The sequence below is a fragment of the Tiliqua scincoides genome, chromosome 3 (assembly GCF_035046505.1).
Source record: "Tiliqua scincoides isolate rTilSci1 chromosome 3, rTilSci1.hap2, whole genome shotgun sequence".
NCBI lineage: Eukaryota > Metazoa > Chordata > Lepidosauria > Squamata > Scincidae > Tiliqua > Tiliqua scincoides.
In genome coordinates, this window is record NC_089823.1 from 2,784,011 (window position 1) to 2,807,006 (window position 22,996).

General features: G+C 48.8%; 1 protein-coding gene across 1 annotated transcript in view; it reads right to left on the minus strand.

Moving 5' to 3' along the window:
- Nucleotides 1–22,996, minus strand: part of ATG16L2 (autophagy related 16 like 2) — a 42,126-nt gene that overhangs the window by 5,570 nt on the left and 13,560 nt on the right. The window contains exons 2-15 of the mRNA XM_066620921.1: nt 22,080–22,173; nt 17,770–17,878; nt 16,707–16,780; nt 15,534–15,776; nt 12,741–12,806; nt 11,875–11,970; nt 10,635–10,697; nt 9,273–9,381; nt 9,026–9,131; nt 7,168–7,238; nt 4,770–4,841; nt 4,227–4,347; nt 3,908–4,013; nt 390–539 (exon numbers count right to left, since the gene is read on the minus strand). Coding sequence (XP_066477018.1) covers nt 390–539; nt 3,908–4,013; nt 4,227–4,347; nt 4,770–4,841; nt 7,168–7,238; nt 9,026–9,131; nt 9,273–9,381; nt 10,635–10,697; nt 11,875–11,970; nt 12,741–12,806; nt 15,534–15,776; nt 16,707–16,780; nt 17,770–17,878; nt 22,080–22,173 — 1,480 coding nt within the window. The remainder of the gene's footprint in view (nt 1–389; nt 540–3,907; nt 4,014–4,226; nt 4,348–4,769; nt 4,842–7,167; nt 7,239–9,025; nt 9,132–9,272; nt 9,382–10,634; nt 10,698–11,874; nt 11,971–12,740; nt 12,807–15,533; nt 15,777–16,706; nt 16,781–17,769; nt 17,879–22,079; nt 22,174–22,996) is intronic.

Consider the following 22,996-nt stretch of genomic DNA (forward strand, 5'->3'; position numbering starts at 1 on the left):
ATTTTGGAGTGAACTCCAGTGTTAAGTGTTCCAGATCTGTGACGAAGCTCAAATCTGGTGACAGATGCTGGTCTGAGGACGCCAGGGGTCTGTCTGCAGGGTTCCCCTGCAAGCAACCCTCTCCTTCACCCTAGAGGGAGAAGCCATACAGCTTCCTGTTGTGAGTGCACTGACACAGCAAGCCCTGGTGTGCAGAGGCTCTCAAGGCCACAGCTGACTCCTCTTTACCTAGGACTAGGAACCTGCCACAACCTTTCCCATCTTGAGGGGGGCAAGCAAATGAGTGATTCAAGGACATGTGGTGAACTCCAGGCAAACTGGGACCTCCTGGGACCAAAACCCGCCCTTTGATTCCAAGGAACACTTGCCTGACAGTTCTGGGCCCTCACCTGAATACCTGCCGGATGTTGAGCATTCGCAGGTCGATGACCTTGAGCGTGTCATCCCGGGAGCAGCTCAGCAGATGCATCTGGTCCTGGCTGATGCTCAGGGAGGTCACCTTGCCCTCCACGGGGATCACCTGAGTGCAGCGGGGCTCTCTAGAGAGAGAAGAGGGTTCACCCTGTGGGTTTCCCATGGGGCCATTGGGGAGAAATAGGCAGCAGAGGGCTCAATCCTATCTAATTTTCCAGCACTGGTGAAGCTGCACTGCAACCCCAAGGTAAGGGGACAAATGTTCCCATACCTTAAGGAGGCCTCTGTGACTGCTTCCCCACCACAGGATGCAGTACATGCCCCATTGGCATGGATACCCCAGCACTGGAAAATTGGACTGGACCGGGCTCTGAGTGTACACAAAGGACCACAATGAGCATGTCACTCTGACTGGTGCATTCCAGCTGCACCTCATTGTTTGTGTCATATTTCTGCATGTTCCAAGCCACAGTTGGTGGACTTGAGGTCTGGCCTAATAAGTACATCCCCACTCCTCATGCTATTTTTGAAGTAACTTTTAATTTGAAGGATTTTCTGAATAAAAAGCAAACGATGCAAAAACAGACAAAAACAAAATAAACTTCTGTCTCTTTCCCCCTTCTTTTCTTTATTTATTAGAAAGTGGCACCAGGAAGGCACACCATAGCACGTGCCTGCTGTAATCTTCCATCTCAAGACGCACTTTCCTAAACTCCTACTCCTCACTTTCAGAATTTGGGGTGGCTCTTCCTGTTTATAAGATCAAGCTGCAGTTTTGTCTATGCAGTTCCTTGCAGCCATGTTTCGAAAAACAAACAAAAACACATTAGAATGTTTAGGATTAGCTGAGCATTTCTGTGAGTCAGGGATGTGTCTGTGTTGCATTTACCCTAAAATAACTTCTCTAAAATGTTGGTTAATGAGTCTTGAAAAGCATTGCAAAAATAGAGGCTGCAATCCAGCAAGAGCCAACATTCTCTTGTTTCTTTGGATTGTGTGCGCCCCATCAAGTCTTACAGAAATTGTCCAGTTGTGTCGGAGCCTTGGGCATTAAGAACATAAGAACTTAAGAAAAGCCCCACTGGATCAGGCCATAGGCCCATCTAGTCCAGCTTCCTGTATCTCACAGCGGCACGCCAAATGCCCCAGGGAGCACACCAGATAACAAGAGACCTGCATCCTGGTGCCCTCCCTTGCATCTGGCAATCTGACATAGCCCATTTCCAAAATCAGGAGGTTGCACGTACACATCATGGCTTGTAACCCATAATGGATTTTTCCTCCAGAAACTTGTCCAATCCCCTTTTAAAGGCGTCCAGGCCAGATGCCATCACCACATGCTGTGGCAAGGAGTTCCACAGACCAACCACGCGCTGAGTAAAGAAATATTTTCTTTTGTCTGTCCTAACTCTCCCAACACTCAATTTTAGTGGATGTCCCCTGGTTCTGGTGTTATGTGAGAGTGTAAAGAGCATCTCTCTATCAACTCTGTCCATCCCCTGCATAATTTTGTATGTCTCAAACATGTCCCCCCTCAGGCATCTCTTTTCTAGGCTGAAGAGGCCCAAATGCCATAGCCTTTCCTCATAAGGAAAGGGCCCCAGCCCAGTAATCATTTTAGTTGCTCTCTTTTATCAATTATTATTTTTAACAGTATTTATATACCATTTTTCAACAGAAAGTTCACACAGCAGTTTATAGAGAAAATTTTGCACCTTTTCAGTTTCCACTATATCGTTTTTGAGATGTAGCGACTAGAACTAAACACAATACTCCAGGTGTGGCCTTACCATCAATTATTTGTACAACGGCATTATAATACTAACCGTTTTGTTCTCAATACCCTTCCTAATGATCCCAAGCATAGAATTGGCCTTCACTGCCGCCGCACATTGGGTCGACACTTTCATCGACCTGTCCACCACCACCCCAAGAACTCTCTCCTGATCTGTCACAGACAGCTCAGAACCCATCAGCCTATATGTGAAGTTTTGATTTTTTGCCCCAATGTGCATGACTTTACACTTACTGACATTGCATAACTGAAGGCAGCGCAGGAAGCAGAAGGACAAAACACAGGCCACCCAGCCCAGCTCAAGGCAGAACTACACATTACGTGTACACATAAACATGCACAACAAAATCCCAGTAGCCCTCTCTGTTAGGGGAAAGCAGGGTTTTTTTTTGGGGGGGGGGTAGATTGGAGTAGAGTATTGCCAAGAGAACAGTGGCAAAGAAGAGTGGCAGCGTGAAGTAGTGGTTGGTGTGTCCAACCAGGCCCTGGGAGGTGTGGGTGGAACTCCCCACTTGACCAGCCAACTCCCCAACTTCCCTTTGCAGCAGGGAAAGGGCCAAGCACATCTGTTTGCATGCACAGTGTCTGTCTGATGAAGATCATGGTCTCGAGTTGCAGACCACGGAAGCTGGGATCTGAGCCTTCTCTGCCTGAAGCCTAGGAGCAGGATCAAGGCAAAACATGCCCAGCAAACAAGCTCAAGAGATTCAAGACCACGTGTTGCCTGGACCCTTTGGGTCTCCTTTGCTACCACCACCTCTGCAGTGGGCTGCCCTTCTTCCCACATCACCTTTTCAGTGCTGGAGGGCCAGGGCTGGAGCTCAGATCTCAGCTGTTCAGGATAGAGGGTGCTGCACACTAGTAGATATGCAGCCAGTGCACTCTTTGTCAGTCTGAAAGGTTGGAGTCAGGGTTCTGATTCACCTCTTGCAATGCTCTCACTCCTCCCAGCAGGAGGATTCAAGTCCATGATGCTGGTCTCCCAGCCTAAACAACCAGCAATTCCCTTCTCTGATCAGTGGTCCTGAGAGAGGGAGTGGGTGACAGACCTATAGGTTCTAGTCCCATGGCGCCGGACACCCAGGCAGCCTCCTAGGTTGTCACTCAGGAACTTGGCACAGGAAAATACCTGTAGTCACGCCCTTTGTATCTGCTTTCTTTCACATGCTGATTATTAAAAAAAAAAAAAAATTACAGCTGGTTGTTTGATGCATGCAGGAATGGGGCTCTTTGTGGTTCTCTGGTGCAGATGCCCAAATAACCCAGACCAGCACTAGAAGATCATGTCCTGAAACAGCCACTCACTTGAGCACTGTCTCTGGTAACCATACCAAAGTTCACCCTGGGTTTTTTTTGTTTTTCCTTTCAGGTCCTGAAAGATTAAATTGAAATATATTTGAACATTACTAAATCCACAACACGGGTTCCTTTTTGCGATAATGCAGCGTCTTTCCATTCTCAGTAAACAAAGGCTCATTATTAGAAGAAAAAGATAACCAATAAAATGTTTTATTTGTCATTCCATATTTTGCTACAAGATACGACCAAAACCAACAACTCTGCAAAGTGCCCTGGGTCTGCAGCCAGACAGGGAAATGGCCACCAAACCTAAGTGCTGTTTATTGATGACTAGTCACTTTGGGGGTCTATTTGCATGGCCATGGGAGAGGAACATGAAAGAGATGAGGTGGGGCTCACCTGCTGTCCCAGAAACGGATTGTCTTGTCATGGTGTCCGCTGACAATGACGGTGTCGCAACATACAACATCATTGCAGTAGGAGACAGCATTGATAGTTCTGGAACCTGCCGATGGGGGGGGGGGAATGATGACAGAAACGTGAGTCAGGAAGAAGGACTGAGGCAGTGCCTCATCAGACCGCAGCCACACTGGAAGTTAACTTGCCATCCCCTCATAAGAACATAAGAACAGCCCCACTGGATCAGGCCATAGGCCCATCTAGTCCAGCTTCCTGTATCTCACAGCGGCCCACCAAATGCCCCAGGGAGCACACTTACATGCCCCTTTGCCCAAGTCCCACTCCTTCACCGTCCTGTCTCTGCTACCAGTGATCGCCTGGTACCGAGTGGACCGGAACCTGGCTGCTGTCACTTTGTCCGTGTGTCCAGTGAGTATCTCCTAGGTGAGAGAAAGTGTTCTGTGACAGGCTGCCTTCCGACTGTCCTTATTCGTTAGGCATGAAAATGGTGACCATGAGAAATCAGACTGTGACTGTTTCAGTCTTCCCAGGGAGGGAGGGAGGGAGGGAGGGGAGGGGTGCCTCCACAGGAGAATGGACGGGGACCGCCAGGACCTCCTCCTCCAGGGAGAACCTGGAAGTTATCTGGATGATCTTTACAAATTATTGAAGACAGAGGCGTAACTAGCAGCCCTGGTAACGGGGCAGTGATATCACAATGTCACATGATGCATTGCTGTTGCTGCCCAGAATGGCGAGTGGGAGCGGTTGCTTACATGGTACTCTGCGGCACCTTCAGTACTTACTGCGTTGTGCCCCCCCGGTTACGCTACTGCTTCTGCCACTCCTTCAAGGAACTCACCTTGAACTTGCAGTCTCCGATCCTCCACAGCTGAGCAGCATTGTTGTGTGAAGCTGCCAAGACATGGCACCCCTGGGGAAGGAGAGAGTTTGGGTGAGATGGGGAGGTCAGCAGCCTCTGCTCCTCCTTGGCAGGATTCCTGGGCTTGGGGCATTTTCGGATTTTCCTGTACCGATGTCTTGTAGCCTGTAAGACGCTTTCAGACTCTTACAGTGCCGTTCTATACGTCTACTCAGAAATAAGCCCCATTGTGCTCATTGGGGCTTACTCCTAAATGCGCGTGTTCAGGACTGCAGCCTTAGCTGTGGCCTTTAGCTACAGCAACCTAAGGCCAAGGTGGCAGACCTGGGAGGGGTGGAAGCTGCAGAGGAAAGGCTGTGCACATGACACAATGCTCCTCCACACCAAACCAACCCCAGCACAGAGAAAGCTTGTCAGGGATGAAGGTTCTCACTTCGCCTTCTCTCTGATGCGCTAGTTTTCCGAGTGAACTATTCTGTATGGCGGAGCACCCGCTCAGGACAGCCCCTGCAACTGGCATATGGAGAGGGTGGCCAGAGGTGGCCCTGAGTGCCAGGCTGCAGGGGGATGTCCAAGAGGCTGCTTCAGGATGGCGGTAGCAGCGGGCGTCATCCTGGCTGTAGCCTCAATTTGGCTAGTGCTGGCTGCAGGCCACCCACAAGAGAAGCAGCTAAACACACAGGCACACAGTTCAATAACAGAACATGTTTGTTCACTGCCCGCACTTCTTCTCATTTCATTTCATGACTATAATAATAATAATAATAATAATAATAATAATAATAATAATAATAAAACTTTATTTTTATCCCGCCCTTCTCCCCAAAGGGACTATTACTGAAAATACTTTTGTCATGGGGATGGGTGCCAAGTGACTTTGGTACAGCACTGCCCCCTGCAGCCTCCAGGCGCACTCAGCCCAAGAGCTCTGAAATGTCTCTTTCCACAGTTTCCAGACCACTCGTGGATGCCCCTGTCTTCTCCTTCCCTGGGGCAGAACTGCAGAGCTCAGGGCAGGCTCGGGCAGCCACACGCCTCTGGCAAGTCTGGTCAACAGCAGCAGGCAAATCAATGATGCGATGGCTCTAGGGCCACAGGGAGGGCCCACACAAGGCAGGAGAGAGGGATTTCTTACTCCGTCCCACAACTGCCATCACCCAGCCGTCTCCAGCAAGCACTGGGAACGTCTGATCTGGCAACAAGCATCTGCTGCAGGATGGGAACTATGGAATGGGAAAGGGGGAGCAAGGGACCCACTGATGGCCTCTTTGCCAGGAGCCCCCAAACACCTGGAGTTAAAGCCAGAGCAGCCAGCACGCACACCTCTCTGCTGCCTGCACTGCAGTCCACTGCAGTGGACTTGGCACCTGCCTTCTCTCTTGGCCCCACTTCTGAGACCCAGAGGAAACTGGGGTGAGGAGGAGGATGGGCAGGTTGGAATCTCCAAACTTTTTCAGCAGATTACAAAACGTCTCCTGTGTTTTTGATCAGAACCCATCATACGCAGGCCCCCCCCCCCAATTCACAGAGGATCAGCTTTTTCTCTATTGCTGTCTGCCTTTTAACTTTTGCTTTGACTTTCAAAGCTGCAGCCAACAGACAAATGAACTCAGAAGGATCTAGAATCTTCTTCATAAGGAGACAGTAGTTGGTTAAATGACCATCATCAGAGCCTGCGGGTTGATCTTGGCAGGAAAAATTGCCTGTGTTGGAGTGTTTACTCCCAAGAATCAGGCTGCTGGCCTCTGGCACTCAAGCCCCACAAATACCCCTCCCAAAGGGTGCACTGCAGCTGCTCAGCTAGGATCAGGCCCTGAACCATCTTGGCCATGGTTCTTTCAGCCTTTTTAGAAGACCGCCTGCCTTTTTAGAAGACTCGTGAGTACCACGAGTGGCCCTAAGTCCACAGCTCTGCTTTAATCCAGCTACAGCAGCAGCAGCTGGCCAGATTCCTCAGAAAAGGTGATGAATTCTGAACACAGAGATTCCACTGGGTTGCCACAGCTGTTGCATATGAATGTCTTATTATGGCTGAGCTGTGCAGCGTGACATCCCCATTTCTAGTTTTGCCTCTGTCACAAGCTGTCCTTTGATAAGTCACTCTCTCTCAGTTAGGGAATGACTTCCGTGTGCCTCAGACCTTGGAGAGCTGCCCCCAATCAGAAGAGGCACTCTTGGACTATGCAGACCAAGGGTCTGACTCAGCACAAAGTAGCTTCATATGTTTGTATGATGAGCCCCATCAGGGTATGTGCCTTTGGGAGGTCCAGGGTGCAGTTTCCAAGCAAGCCAATAACTTGCATATCCCATCACAGCATCAGGCACCATTCACAAAACTGGTAAGTCTCCAGCACCTGGAACTACTGATCACACTCACCGATGGGTCAAAGTCCACACTGGTGATACTGCCATTGGCACCTTCCAGCATCTGCAGGTTTTCCAGGCGCCCTGGAAACAGCAGACAGAGCAAGAGTCACCCTCCAAGGCAAAAGAGCAACAATTTCAGCAGAAGCGTCCAGCTTATGAGAATGTAGGATAAGCATAAATAGGGCTAAAGTGAGAGGCCTAAAATGTTCCCTAGTGCATTATGGAACTTCAAGAATGTTCAAGGCAAGAGGGTCCTGCTTCTCATTCACAAGAGTTTCTGGGACTGAGGAGAAAAAGGAGCCTGGAAGAGTCCTGGAGTCCAGACCTCCTCTTTGTCCCACTGCCAGCATCCTTGTCTGGGTACCCTTCGGAATATTGTTCTTGCATGACAACTTCCTGAACTGCCAACCCACCCATCACCAGGACATATTGGCAGCCTGCATGCTTACGGGTAGGGTCTGCACACGTTGGGTAGGTGTGACAAATAGAAGGAAGTCCAGGAGTGGGGAAGAGTTCCAGTTAAAAGTCCAATAGGTGGGTGATGTGCAAACAAATACTATACATCCACATTCTGCATAGCACCCATTTGCCTTTTGTGTTCTTGTTCCTGTGTCCAAAACTTAGGTTTTCAGGCATGCAGGAACAGTCAAACAGAATGTGATGTGCTTCTCTGATGCGGGGGAGGGGGTGCCAGGATGCAGGTCTCTTGTCTTGTGTGCTCCCTGAGGCATTTAGTGGACCACCTTGAGACACAGGAAGCTGGACTAGGTGGCCTATGGCCTGATCCAGCAGGCTCTTCTTATTTTCTTATGTTCTGCCAATTCCACAAATTGATAATTCTCCTGAATCCACACCTTTTCTGCATGGCTGCATTCAGGGGGGAAAGACAAGATTGGGCTCTTTTTTTAAAAAAATTGTAAACATTTCCACCTTTCTTAAAAGAGATTCAAGGCAGCTTACAGTTACTAACAAAGATAATCAAAGATAGCACAACTAATTCAAACAAATCCACAAAGGAGACCATTTTTAAAAATACACCAAACATGGAGATGGGAGAAGATCAACAAGGGCCTGTTGAGACAAAGCCCAGGCAAGGGACCATCAGACTCAACTCCTGGGTTGGGGATTCTGCAGAGCAGAGAAAGCCGTCAAGGACATCCTCCGGATCCCACATGGGTCTTCATCGACCCTGCTGCCTGAGACCATCTATACCAGGGGTGTCAATAGTGGGCTGAAAGCATTTATGGTGCATGCTGAAAGCCAGAAGTGACATCATTAAGCAGGACATGATGTCATTAAGCAGCTGATGGCCAGAAACGGGTACTTTGTTCTTACATAGAAACTCATTAGTTGTAAATAGCAGAAGTGATAATGTGCAAATCTTGATGATATTTTCAAGATATGGGAGAGCCCAGTTATCACATGGGTCACCCTTTCAGCAACACTGCCTCTGCCTCTGCATCACTTTGCAGCTCAGTAGCTGAGAGATGGTCTGCAAAGTGTCACCCTGGCAGAAGCGGCACTGCAAAAAGGGCAGCCAGCATGATAATTGGGCTCTCCCAGCACCTCCCTCTCACCCTCTTGGTCTGTCCCTTCCCCCATAGTGTTCCCTGCCTCCTGAGACCTCCTTCCATTTCTTCAATCCAGGGCCTCAGCAGAAGTGGCACTGCTGAAAGAGCAACACTGGGAGAGCCTAATTATCATGAAGTACCAGATAAAGAGCCTGCGGGCCTTATGTTTAACACCTCTACTCTAGACCAGAAGTGCAGGTCATACTTTTGCTCATCCAAAACCAGTCAGTTGGTCAGCTAGTCAGCTGGTCAGCTGTTGGGGGGGGGGGAATACAATGCCTCTGGCCATCCTCTTACCTCCAACCACATTCCAGAGTCTGATCAGTCTGTCTGTCCCCCCTGTGGCTAGCAAGCCTGAATTTGGGCTGAACTTGATGGCGTTGATCTCAGAGAGGTGGGCTTCCTGCAGAAGGGGAAAGGACAAAGGAAACCTATTTCCTGGGAGCAGATTTCAACATGTGGTTTCTCCGATCCAGAACAAAACTGGGGTAGCAAAAGCATCAGCAACAGGAAGGCACTGGCTTCTGTGCAAGATCCGACTTACCTGCTCATCGCTCACCCTAGACGGAAGGCAGGCAGCCACACAGGTGGGGATGCAGCAGTACCGGTCCTCTGTCACAGCGCCAATGGAGTTCCCCCGTTTCAGCCTGAAACTAACCAGAGCAGGTGAAAAGTCTGGGGCGCAGCCTCTTCCGCATCTTGGGTGCCAGAGGTATTCGCCTGGTTCAATTCCACACCAGGTAAGGGTTGGGGAATTTCAAGCAGGCTTTGTGTGCAGCTACTTCCTCCTCCCTTTGCTCACTCTACTTCCCTTCCTCACTGCCTCTTTTTCAGGGGCAGCTGTTTGCCAGGACAGTCAAATCAGAGAAGGACGGTCACCACAAATCCTCTTTCAGGCAGAGGAATGGCAGAAAAGCCCAGGGCTGGACAGCAGGAAAATCTGTCAAGAAAGGTTCCAAGTCTCCGAATTTCTGAATTATATACGTGGATAACAAATTCAGATTTTTGAGTCTGTGGTCCTGATCCAGCTCTACTCATGAGCTTGTTTAAGGGTATTTATTTCTGCTTGTGTGTTCTATGGTTTAAATATATACATTTGGAAACAGAACTTGTTTCAAAACAATAAAAGGGGAATATGCCAAGTTAAAATGTCTAAAAGCCCAGCTTCGAAATGTTGCTATTTTCCAGTTGGGCAAAGGTCGCCATAGTCCTGACACCGGAAGGGGGGAGAAGACAGGAGACAAGGGTATTGAGGAGCCTTTCAGAGTTGCTACTGAGGTGCTGCTTTACTGGTCCCAAAGAAAGACAAGACAGGATTTTTTTCTATGTTTGGAAGGTCTGTGCAGCTCTGGAATTTGCTGCCTGCCCTGCTGAGCCCAGCTCATCCAGTGAAGGGCATCATCACAAGAATCCCAGATCTCTGACCGCCTTTCTCATGGCAAGGTAGTTGCATTCCAGACCCAGGTGTCCTTGCTAGTTCCTCCTCCCACAGGGGGGCAGGTCAACCTCCCGGAGGTTCGGGAAGACACATTAGTCTGGACACAGCCAGTGATTATTTGGAGCCAAGCAGACAACAAAACAGAAAAAGGAGAAGGATTGCCTCTCCTCTCTGGGTTAAGTTCACCCCTCCGGGCTTGGTCCCGACACTCTCTTGAGGTTCCGCACAGAAGCTCTCCTTGTGTAACACAAGTCTGAATAGGGTCTCTGGTGGTATCCTAGATCCCAGGCCCCTTGCTGGGATTTCAGCTCCACCTCGCTCCTCCAAGGACTGGGTTCAAGGGCTCTGTGCAAGCTGCACACCACTGCCCAGACCTCTGGCGGGGCACCTCCCTCTCTCCACCAGCCAGCCATGCCCTGACAGGGCTCACGCCACGTGACACAAAGCCAACAAGAGCAGCCAACTTACTCAAACCAATCCTTAACAACACCCATGTATCTGGTGAGGTTCATGGAGGTAGCAGATGCGGATCTAAATGAGAGAGATGAAGAAAGCATGAATGGAACAGGGAAAGCATGAATGGAGAAGTCATGAAGGGTGGGGGTATGGCCTAGGTGACAGTGAAGGAGCCGGTGTTAGTGGGACAGCTCCCCTGAGAAGCACAAACAATGAAAAGCGGGGGGGGGGGGGAACCTTTGCAGGGATTGCTCTGAAAGCATCTTGCACTTGACCTGCCCCTGCGCTGGAGCCAGGCATGTTCTGCATCACCAGAACTTCAAGCCAGACTTTTAGCCAGTATTAATGTTAGAACCTTCTAGGTTCAACTAGTGCTTCAACTAATTGTATTTAAATTAAAAACAAAACAAAAACAGAAGACCTTCTAGGTTTTTGTTTTGTTTTTAATTTAAATACAATTAGTTGAAGCACGCCTGCAGGACAACAACATTAAGTAACAAGTAAAAGATTCTTCCAGGACAGTATTAAAAACCACTTTCATGCCACGGCACTGATCCCCTTTTCACAGGACTGTCTCCAACTCCTGTTTTTGTTTTCCTTTCAAAGAAATGAGTTGGGATTTCTCTTGCTAGAAGGCAACGAGAAAGGAGCCCAAGGCACAGTCCCAAGATGGAGAAACAATGGAGCAGAATTGAGGCCTTCCTAGTTCTAGGGCAGTTTCATACTCTGTACAAGATCACAAATACAGGCATGCCCCATATCCAAGGGGGTTCTGTTCCAAAATCCCCTGTGGATACCTGAATCTTCAGATACAAGGGGACGACTACCCCACCCTCCAGAAGCAAGGGGAACTCTGCTCCCTTCGCCTCCGTCCGCAGCCCCTGCCAGGCTCAGTCTGAGCCTTAGAGGTGAAAAAAGTCACTTCTGGTTTTACAGAAAATCCAGAAGTGACTTTTTTCGCTGCTAAGGCTCCATTTGAGCCCGACAGAGGCCACAGACAGACATCCGCACTGTCTGCTGGGCTCAGAGGACTCTCTGGAGGGAAGGCCCCATGGACTAAATCCATGGACAAGGGAATCCACAGATACAGGGTCCATGGATATGGGGACCCATCTGTATTCTGTGACATAAGCCTACAAGAAAACCTCTACTCTCAAAATATAGGAAAGGGAATGTTATTTAAGGTTCAGTTTTCTCTGTTTGACACAAAGGCCTTCTCTTGTATTTTCTTCTTCCTGAACGAATGTCTCACCGAAAGGGTCTTTTGCACAGATTCTCGCAGCTCCTCAGTTCAGAGGTGCCTTTGTTGGGTGTCTTCCGCTCCTCAGCCTCTACTTCTTCCGGCTCTCTGATGGGGGAAACATGCAGTGGATTAAAGTGCAGCAGCCAGGCATCTGTGGCCACGGAACCCTTTCCAGCCTCAAGATCTTCTTGCATGCAGTATCAGGCACTTTCTCTGTATTCTCTTTTCGTGGTTCTACAGGGCAACGGACTGGTTGTAACAAAAGAAGCTACCCAGCTATGCAAGAAGCAACCTAGCCTCATAACTTCCTGTTCTTCCAAACTACTGCTCCCCTGCAACTGGGACAAAGGCATGCTGCCGTTGACCCCAAAGTCATGCAAAGTCATCTTGACTAGCACCTAGTGACCACGTTTTCCTCCTCCCTGAATTCATCCAATCCCCTTTTCAAGTTGTCCAAGCACGTGGTCATTGTCATGTTATCGTGTGACTGTGGCCAATCTGGGATTCTGGGCTGGTCCAGGTCTTCCCAAGATGCACTCAAAGCCTCTGCAACTACAAGTGGAGTGTGACACACTTCAGTACGGCCACCTACAGACAGGTGTGCACCAGGCCAGCCCCTGCTACCTCCCCACAAGGCTTCCCCCAAGGCTTCCTGCCTTGATAAGCCTGCAGGCATGAGGCTGAAAATTCAATTAACCTGGCCTCTTAGCTGCTCCCCTGCCCCCCAACCCAAGAATTTAGCTTGTATACAAACATCCCTGTTGCAAACCAGTGAGTTTTTCTCCCACTTCAGACTTGCCTCTGCTCCAACTGCACAAGGGCAGAACAGGCCTGCTCAAGGTGGGGGAGCAGGCCTGCATGTGTGCATGACTCACTCTCCGATGCTGACAGTCCTCTTGGTTGCCTTCTTCAGTTCCTTTGATAGCCTGGCCCGTGACGCCCTGCAAGAAGAGAAAGGGCCATATGACATCTGGCGGAAGGGCACTGCGCAGCTTGCTGGACTTAGTCACGCAGGGGGACAGAGGACTGGACAACCCTGCTCTCACCACATGTGCAGCTTCCCACCCAACTGTCAGAGCTGGGGCCTGTCCAGTCGCGGGTAACCCTGGGGCAAGGGCAGGGCACAAAATGCTGTCCCCAGCCCTGGCCCCCACCCCTTCACCCAGAGGAATGCAGCTGCCTTCCCTGCCCCTGGACAGCACAGTGTTCCACCTCTCTCTCTCCGACCATCACAGACTCCAAACCAGATGGTGGGAGCTGGTGCAACTTCCAGCGATCCACTCTGCCCAGGCTACCACCTCACCACACCCACCGAGAGGCCAGTCGTGGTCAGCAGTCAGCAAGAACAGGACTCCCACCTTTTCAGAGCAAAGCCTGGACTAAAAGGCACAAAGGGGTCAGGGAGCCATCACTCTGGTTGACTGGTTCAGGGGGCTTTCTTTGCGGGGGGGGGGGGGAGACTGACCTCCTTGCAGTTCTCTCCTTTCACCAAAAGTGAGTGGTGGCACTTGGACTAAATCAGCCCCCCCCCCAGTGTGGTACATGCTGGAATCTTGACCTGCACTAGCCGTAACAGGATTGCTGGCTCAGCTACAGATCCTGCAGTGGAAGGTGGGGGCACCTCCCCTTCTCACTGAAGGTTCCTCTCACTCTTGTGAGCTGCCTGAAAACCCCTGGAATTCTAAACTGGGTACGTATTTTCACAAATAAACACATGAAACAGAAACATGCGCAAACTGCTCTTCTGTGTTTTAAGTTCCCACATTAAAAAAAGATCAGTTATAATTAGGCAAGCCATCAGAGATCAAGCAATAATAATTAGCAGTAGGAAAGCTGCCCAAGATCACCTTGGAAAGATCTGGAAAGGAACCACGTTATTTTGCAAAAGGTGGGAAATGACATCATCCAAGTCGATGTGCAGTTTAGATAGCAGTGTCTTGGCAGAGGAAAGGAGGAGCACCTCTAGGAGGGGCACCACCAGCCCACTTGAGGGGGCACCCCTTTGCACAGAGCCTCAGAGGTAAGTAGAACAGACATCTGCAGCCCTCTGCCTATGAAGCTTTATTTTCTGTAACATGGGGATGGGGGGAAGGTAACCACCGCAGGGACTCTCTGAAAGTAATCAGAAAAGTGACTGGGGGGATGGTTCCTTGGGCAACGCACCCCTTTACCTCAAAGAGTGCCATGCCAGCCTCCATGGGACTTCCAATTGAAGGACGGGACCCTGCTTTGGGTACCTCTTATCGGGACTCGAGGCAGGAATCTGTGAGGAGCCCAGGGTGATCCCAGGAGCGACCCCCTTGCCTGTGGAACGCTCTCCCCAGCGAGGCCCACAGGGTCAGCACAGGTGACCTTCTTTCAAAAGCAGATCATGGCTGTTTTGTTTTGAAAGGCCTTTGGGGAAGAGTTTCATTGTAACCCCCCCCCCCCCACTGGAGCAGGAATGAGGAACCTTCACACGCTCAGGCACCGCTCCAGTCTATACTAGTGCACTGGCCAACAGAGGAGGCAGAGTGGCTCTGTGGACAGGATGGCCACACCCAATGAGAAGGCTCAACAGTCATGGAGTACAAATGCCTTGGGCTTGTGGCATTAAAGTATGGACTCTCTCATCAAAGCAACTCTGTTTGGCGCATCAAGGGCAGCGCCCTCTTTCCAACAGTGACCCAAAGAGATGCCATCAGGAAGTTCACAAGCAGAAATAAAGTACAGTGGCTTCCCCCACCCATTGATTGTCCTCAGCAACTGTACTCATAGATACACTGCCTCTGAAGCTGGAGGCTCTATGGAGTTATCTTGGCTAAGAGCTATGGACCAATTTCTCTTGCTCCATGAATCTGCCTCCTCCTCCCCCCATAAAGCCATCTAAGCCAGTGGCCATCTCGTGGCAGCAAGTTCCACGGGTTCATGACATGCTGGTGAAGTCCTCTCATCCCTCTAACCCAGTCATTTTCAACCACTGCACTGTGGCACACTGGAGTGCCGCAAGTGGTCCACAGGTGTGCCAGTGGAATTTAGGGGAAGGTCTTTATTAGTAGGGCCAATGGGGATGTGAGCTCTCCACTGGCAGCACAGTGTGCCTTGTCAATTGTAAGAAACCTGATGGTGTGCCTTGACAATTTTAGTGGCCTTGTCAGTGTGCCATGAGATGAAAAACGTTGAAAATTGCTGCTCTAACATGAACCATTTGCCAGACACTTCTAATATTAGGAGAAAAGGAGAAGAAAACCACCTCTCTCCACTTTCCATGCCATTGAGAAAGGGGGAAGGACAGGATTTTCCCCGTTTATATCACCTTCAAGTTGCAAGAGCATTCAATGTGAGGGGCCTGAGAAGCTCCCAAACATTCATTTATGCGGAGAGATTTTCTCCCCCCATAACTTCACATGAAGTCACTTTTGTTTACAAAATGAAGGTGGTTGCAGTAGCCCCCAAGGGGAAAGGGGCACATAAATACATAGTTTAGATTAAAAGTTCTCACACATGACCAGCAGGGGTCACTGCAACACACACTTCCCCCATTCCAGTTTCCCTTTCTGCCTACTGTTGGCTGGCAGGGAATGAGTTTTGAGCTTCTCCTGGGCGATAACATAGTCTTTTGAGAACTAAATAACTTGCAGACACCATTTCCGCTCCTCCTCCCGCACTTGCAGCAGGCCACCACCCACCTCTCGTTCTCCTGGTTCTTGCGCTCGGCAGCCTGGGCTTTCCCCCGCAGGAGGCTCTTCTCCAGCTCCCAGACCCTCTCGGTCTCCCGGCGGAACTCCTCATCCTGCTGCCGCCAGCGGTTGCCCAGGGTGTTGTACTGCTCCTTTGTGGTGGCATGCCAGTGGGTCAGCTCCTCCACCTGGTCCTGCAGCTGGCAACACTCAGCCTCCAGCATGGACAGCTGCTCACTCAGGGAGGCCAACCTGGAGGAGACCAAAGTAGTGGTGCTTTCTCCCTCCCATCACGCTCTGAAAACAGGCTCATGTCTGTAAAAATTGCCTGCAAACAGGTCCTGGAGTAAAGGTCCCAAGAGATCTGAGTGCGACTCTTGCACTGGGATCTCAGATTGCCTAGGCTCCAGAGGCTCATCACCCGAGTGACAGTTGCTGGGGGGGGGGTCTAAAATCAGAGATCCTGGAAGCAGGGTTCAGGCATCCCCAAGGCACGTCTCAGGAAGGAGATCTGAGTCTTTTTGCCACACAACAGCAAGGACTGCAGCCAGTTGGCCCAGGAAGAATCCCTCCTGTGCCTGGGAAGGGCAAAGAGGATTCCTGCTGGCCCTACACAGGAGCTCAGAACATCTACCAGCTCCCTGGGATCAGAAGACACAGTGAGACACAGCTGGGTGTCACTGTCATATTGGTGACGCCTCCACCCAGACCTCCTGGCGAGAGATTTCATATAGCCATTAAACAACATCAGGAACAGGACAGAACACCCTGCAGGCTTCCCGGAGGCACCGGGCCAAGCAGTGGCCCTCAAGCCACATGTTCTGTACTTTCCCCTCCAGGCAGAGTGGAGACAAGCAGGACTCTGCACCTCTCAGTCCCAACCCTGAGACACCCAGAGTGCCAGGGGTCTAGAGTGGATAGGATCAGGCACCAGTGCAAGAAAATTCAGCAAATCAATAGGGCCACTCTCTGATTGACATATGCTGAGCAAGCACACATGCCAGGTCTTGAATGTGTGACTTCAAAAGTGCCAGTGTGACCCCCACTTCAGAAGCACTAGGTCTCTCCTGCCCCCCCCCCCCGTCCCCATCAGGATAACAGTACAGCCATAAAGGGGACCCTGGAAGGATGTGGCATAGTCAATGCAGCTGACCACAGCGGGCTCTAGAGCAACTGCTCCACCTGCTTCTCTGTTGCTCCAACGTGGCGTCTCTGGCCTTGAGCAGCTCGTTCTGTTCAACCATCTTGCACAGCAGCTGCAAAAAACAGAGAGATGTTTCTCCTGGCATTTCACTGGTGAACAAAGAAGACATCTGTGGAATGTCTTGGAGCAAAGACGTTCCAGGAAAGATGACAGCATCAGGGTAAAAACAACAGCAGAAAAGCTGGAGATAGTTTTCTTGGGACAAACCCAATCCTTGAAATATTGTTGCACATTCACTTCACATCTGAGAATGCCTCTGGGGCAGAATGATAAATAAAACTACAAACTCATTAGGCAAGCAGGTGTGAGAGAGACCAAAATTACCAAGGCAGGTGAAGAGAGTGACCCAAATGATTACTGGGCTGGAGCACCTCCCTTACAAGGAAAGGCTACAGCATTTGGAGATCTAGAAAACAAGACGCCTGAAGGGGACATGATCAAGGAATACAAAATTATGCAGGGGATGGACAGAGGGATTTCTTTTCCCTTTCACACAACATCAGAACTAGGGGACAGCCACTACAATTGAGTGTTGAGAGAGTTAGGACAGACAAAAGGAGATATTTCTTTACTCAGCATGTAGTTAGTCTGTGGAACTCCTTGCCACAGGATGGGGTGATGGCACCTGGCCTAGATGCCTTTAAAAGGAATTTCTGGAGGAAAAGTCCATCACAGGTTGCAAGCCATGATGGGTATGTGCAACCTCGTGGTTTTAGAAACAGGCTACCTCAGAAGGCTAGATACAAGGGAGTGGCACCAAGATGCAGGTACCTTATTGTCTTATTTGCTCCCTGAGACAGCAGGTGGGTCACTGTGAGATACAGGAAGCTGGACTGGATGGGCCTTTGGCTTGATCCATCAGGGCTCTTATGTGTGGCATGGATCTATCCAGGTTTTGTTTTTTGTTTGGCCTCACAGTCTCCTTAGCTCCTCTCCCAGCCTATGAACTGGGCAGCTCCTAAACCTCCTAGCTTGTCTCCTCCTCAGCCCTGTGTGGTTTCCTCAGATTCTCAGGCCTGACCCCAAAGGGTGTGCACTTACCTCCCCATTGTTGCTCATCAGTTTCACAATCTGACTCTCGTAACTCCTCCTCAGGCTCACCAGGGTTTGGGCTGCATCATTCTCCATGTCTGCAGGTTCCTGGGTGGAGCTGCAAGGAAATCAGCAAAGGCGTTCAACACCAGATAAGCTCTGTCCCTCTGGTTTAGACACACAGAGCCAGTCTTGAGCAACTGCTCATCCACTTGTATCCCCCCGAGAAAAATCCTGCTGCATTTCCAGGCATTCCAGAGCATGCTGGCATCTAGCTTGGCAGCAACAATCACCGAATGAAGCTGGACTTATTTCCAAAGAACACACAAGCCTACGTTGTAAAAGACTCAGGCAAGCTCCTCTGGGATCTGGATTCCGAATCACTACCATTCACCTGGGCAGAAATAAGTGGCTAAATCTAAGGTCATCCTTGTGACCCAGTGAGGAATTCACCATAACCTTCTTCGGGATGAGAGGACGCAAGAAGCAGACCTAATAAGGGGAATGGGTCAGCAGAAGTGAGGAGCAAAGACAACAACAACAGTATTTATATACCGCTTTTCAACAAAAAGTTCACAAAGTGGTTTACAGAGAAAATCAAATATCTAATGGCTCCCTGTCCCAAAAGGGCTCACAATCTAAAAAGATGCAACACCAGCAGACAGCCACTAGAAAAGACACTGCTGGGGTGAGGTGGGCCAGTTACTCTCCCCCTGCTAAATAAAAGAGGAGCACCCACTTGAAAAAGTGCCTCTTAACCAGTTTGCAGGGGTTAGACACCACATGAAAAAAACAGAAGCAAACGTGTTCCCACAGGAGAAAAATCACTTGGGTCTCTGGAACAGGAGAAAAGAGCAGTGCAAAAAAAAAAATGCCATTGTTCTGACAAACAGGGGGTGGAGGGAGAGAGAAGGTTTGCCCTTCCTGGGGCATAGAATGATGGGCTTTCTCCTCTTGCATGACTGTTCTTTAGGCTAGCTCTGTGCCACTGCTGCTCAGCATCTCCCAGTTAACTTGAAGAATTTCTAAGATGTTTATTTGAAATGTTTTATTGGAAAGAAACTTTTTATTCCACCTTTCGCAACAATGTAAACCAAAGTAGCCAAAAGGCAATTACACAACAAATTAAAATGTAACAACAAAACAAAAGGCAAAACAGCCCCCATCAGCCACAAGTATCTTTCCATCCAATCAATCAGGGCAGTAATTGAGGATACATCAGAAGACACGCCCTGTTTCACACGCCCACCCACCCATTTTTTCAGCACAATCCTATTAACATTCATTCAGAAATAAGTCCCACTGCATTCAGTGTGGCTCACTCTCAGATAAAGATGTAGAGCAGTGATTCTCACACATTTAGCACCAGGACCCACTTTTTAGAACGAGAAACTGTCAGGACCCACCAAAAGTGATGTCATGACTGGAAGTGACACCATCAAGCAGGAAAATTTTTAACAATCCAATCCCAGACTGCAGTCCTACTCACACTTACCCAGGAGTAAGTTCCATTGACTATCATTGTTAAAATAATATAGTACATAGGTAGCTTCCTTAAAAGGCTGTAACATTTCTCCAAATGCAGTCGCAAACCATGGTAGCATCAAGTCTAATATATTAAAAATAAAATATTCCCCCACTCTATTTATTTATTAATAGCTCCCTCTCTGACTGAGGTAGACAGGCACTGTCCCAGAACAGGATCCACTCAGGTTCCGATCCTCTTATATGCGGCTGATGCCATAATAATGTCTCTGACCCCTTTGGGGTTAAAGACGCCTCTTGAATAAGTGTTTGGAGTACTTGTCAGAAAACCACCTACAGCTGAATTTTGACAAGTCTAAAATACTTGTGTTCTCTATAATGTGGAAGCTATATAATTGGCAAATTGACACAAATTAGAACAGGTTAAGCAGTTTAAATAACTTGGTTTAAATTTACATTATAATCTCTCCTGGGCCACTCACTGGAATACGGCAATTAATGTAGCTAATGTTACCTCTCAGTCCAACTACTTGCTTTTTCTGTGCGAGAGGTAACCATTATGTGCCAGCAGCCTTGAAGACTTTTAATGCCAAGGTGACTCCCCAATTATTTTATGGAATTCCCCTTTGGATTAGGGTTTTAAATAAAGCCCTGGAGTCTGTCCAAGGTAAATATCTGCGAAAAATCTTGGGTCTTCCAAATTGTGTAGTTTACGCAGCCTAGAAACGGGCCAATCATTGTTAGAAACCAAGGCCTGGCTGATGGCTATTAATTATTGGCTGCGCATATATTACAAATATGACCCTCGAAGCTTGCTCTATATGATGTTGCTCCAATCTAATAGGCCCCTTGCTATATCGGTTTTGGAAAAGAAAATTAATTCAATCGGGCTGTCTTTTGAGTGTTTAGGTTTGTTTCCCCACCAAGAGGCATTATCACTGCATCAAATGCAGATTTCTCGATATTGAAAGGCAGGATCCTTACAGCATGGCAAATAGAGCATGTTCCCCACTAAGTATGGAGATTCCTATATTGCATGGACAAATAGCCTCATATCTATACTCGTCACTCAGTTATCAAAAAAGGAGAGCTTTCTCTCGTCAGATTTAATGTGCTCCCATTTGTCATTCTTTTTGGGAAATTTCATAAGGTAGCTCATGCTGAAAGGCGATGCCCTTGTGGGTTGGGAAGTCTGGAGACCATTGTCTACTCCATTCTTTATTGTCCCTTTTACAAGGAGATCCGTCAAAGATATCTGGATCCTATATTAAGAACAAGAGGAGGATTTACTGATGTGGCAAAAATATGCCACCTCCTAAGTAACTCTTCAGTGGAAATAACAGATACTGTGGCAACTTTCCTATATCAGCTCATTGAGCTACATAATCAAGAAGTCGATTTGCTACCTGGCTGACCAATTGACCAATTGTATATAGTTGAAGATTTGTTTGTGTGTTTTATATACCAGTGAAGGATTCTATTCATTCAAAAATAAAATATTGAAATGAATGGGGACCCACTTGAAATTGGCTCGCAACCCACCTAGTGGGTCCCAACCAAAAACACTGGTGTAGAGGGTTGCAGCCTTTGCCTATTTTCCTTATTTCTTTACACAGTATCCAGATACCTGCATCTTCTTCAGACATCTGCTAGAAAAGCTCACTGAACAGTGGAGAGCTACATGCTCCCCCCTGCCCTCCTGTCCTGGCAAGGGGGAGGCGGACTCCTCCACACTGATGGGCAACAGGGCGCTTCCCTGCCCCCACATGCTACACCACTGGTTCACAGCACAACATGTAGCAGTGAATTTTAAAAAGAAGGATGTCCTGATGTTTGTCTGGAATTTATTGGCACGAGCTGGTGAAAATTCATGGCCACAAGAAGGGTGATGATGGCCACTTGCTTGGACGGCTTTGAAAGGAATGGGACAAATTCTTGGAGAGCAGGTCTGTCAAGGGCTGCTAGTGATGCAGACTATGCGCTACCTCCAGGGTCAGCAGCACAAGACTCGTGGCTGCAGGGGAGCCATGGTGGGGAAGGGTGCTGCTCCTTGTGGGGGGGCTGTTATGGGAAACAGGATGCTGGACTGGATGGGCCCCCATGGACCTGATCCAGCAGGGCTCTTCTTGTGTTCATGCCTTTCATTGGGAGACAAACATTATATCACACACACACACGCGCGTGCGCGCGCACACACGCACACACACATACTCTTATCTGTCTGCTGTTCTTTGGATTGTCCTTGGTTGCGGCAATTCCTGAGCACAACAGACCACAACTGAGGCATGAGAGGAGATCATGGAATATTCTTTGTTTGTTTAACCAACTTCTTTTCTTTGGAGCTTTGCTTTAATTTCTTTTCTGTTCCATAGCCTGGGAGAATGGAAAGCGTCTCTCCATGTTTCACCCTGACTGAGAGGATGGAAGCCCAAACCTTTCCTGCTCATCTGCATGAATGATTTTGAGCACACAGTACATTCTTAAGAAGGACGTGCCAACACTGCTGAGCTCCCTGACTCAGCACTGACTCAGAGCCACCAGCAGCATTTCCTTTTGAGCACTCCACGGCCCTTGCTAGCGACTGCTGGGGACAGAGGGTGGCCCTGGCTGGCTTGCAGGAGTCTTGCTGATGGAAGAAAGCTCCAATTGTCAAAGGCAAGGCACAGCTGCTGCTATTCAGGAAGCTCTGGTACTGCGAAGTGCCAGGGCAAATCGCTTGCCTGTCCTTTTATTTCAACTTCCAAACACAATGACTGTGTAGTCCTCATGGAAGAGGAGAAGATCCCTCCACTTCTTCTCAAGCCTAAGTAGGGGGAGAGCTAAGGTTTTGGTACCTGGGAGGAAGCTTCATCTGTTTATCCAAAGAGTCCCCTTGAAGTGTCTCAGTGAAATAGTCCACCAAGCTGGATTTCTCCAGTAGTTTGTTATCTGCAAGAAAGGAAAAAGAAATATGAAATGGAAGGCAAAATAAGAATTCTGGGGAATCTACTCCAAAGGCAGCTGTCACATTTACACCCATGCATTCCACAAGTCTGTAAGCACATCTCACAATAACTATAATGTAAGTAAGTGGGTGTCAATGGGCAATTTTCACAATGGAGAGAAGTGAAAAGTGGTGTGCCCCAAGAATCTGTCCTGGGACCGGTGCTTTTCAACCTCTTTATAAATGACCTGGAGACAGTGTTGAGCAGTGAAGTGGCTAAGTTTGCAGACGACACCAAACTTTTCTGAGTGGTAAAGATCAGAAGTGATTGTGAGGAGCTCCAGAAGGATCTCTCCAGACTGGCAGAATGGGCAGCAAAATGGCAGATGCGCTTCAATGTCAGTAAGTGTAAAATCATGCAATCAAAACTTCACATATAGGTTAATGGGTTCTGAGCTGTCTGTGACAGATCAGGAGAGAGATCTTGGGGTGGTGGTGGACAGGATGATGAAAGTGTCGACCCAATGTGCGGCGGCAGTGAAGAAGGCCAGTTCTGCTTGGGATCATTAGAAAAGGTATTGAGAACCAAATGGCTAATATTATAATGCCGTTGTACAAATCTATGGTAAGGCCACACCTGGAGTATTGTGTCCAGTTCTGGTTGCCACATCTCAAAAAGGACATAGTGGAAATGGAAAAGGTGGAAAAGAGAGTGACTAAGATGATTACTGGGCTGGGGCACCTTCCTTATGAGGAAAGGCTACGGCGTTTGGGCCTCTTCAGCCTAGAAAAGAGACGCCTGAGGGGGGACATGATTGAGACATACAA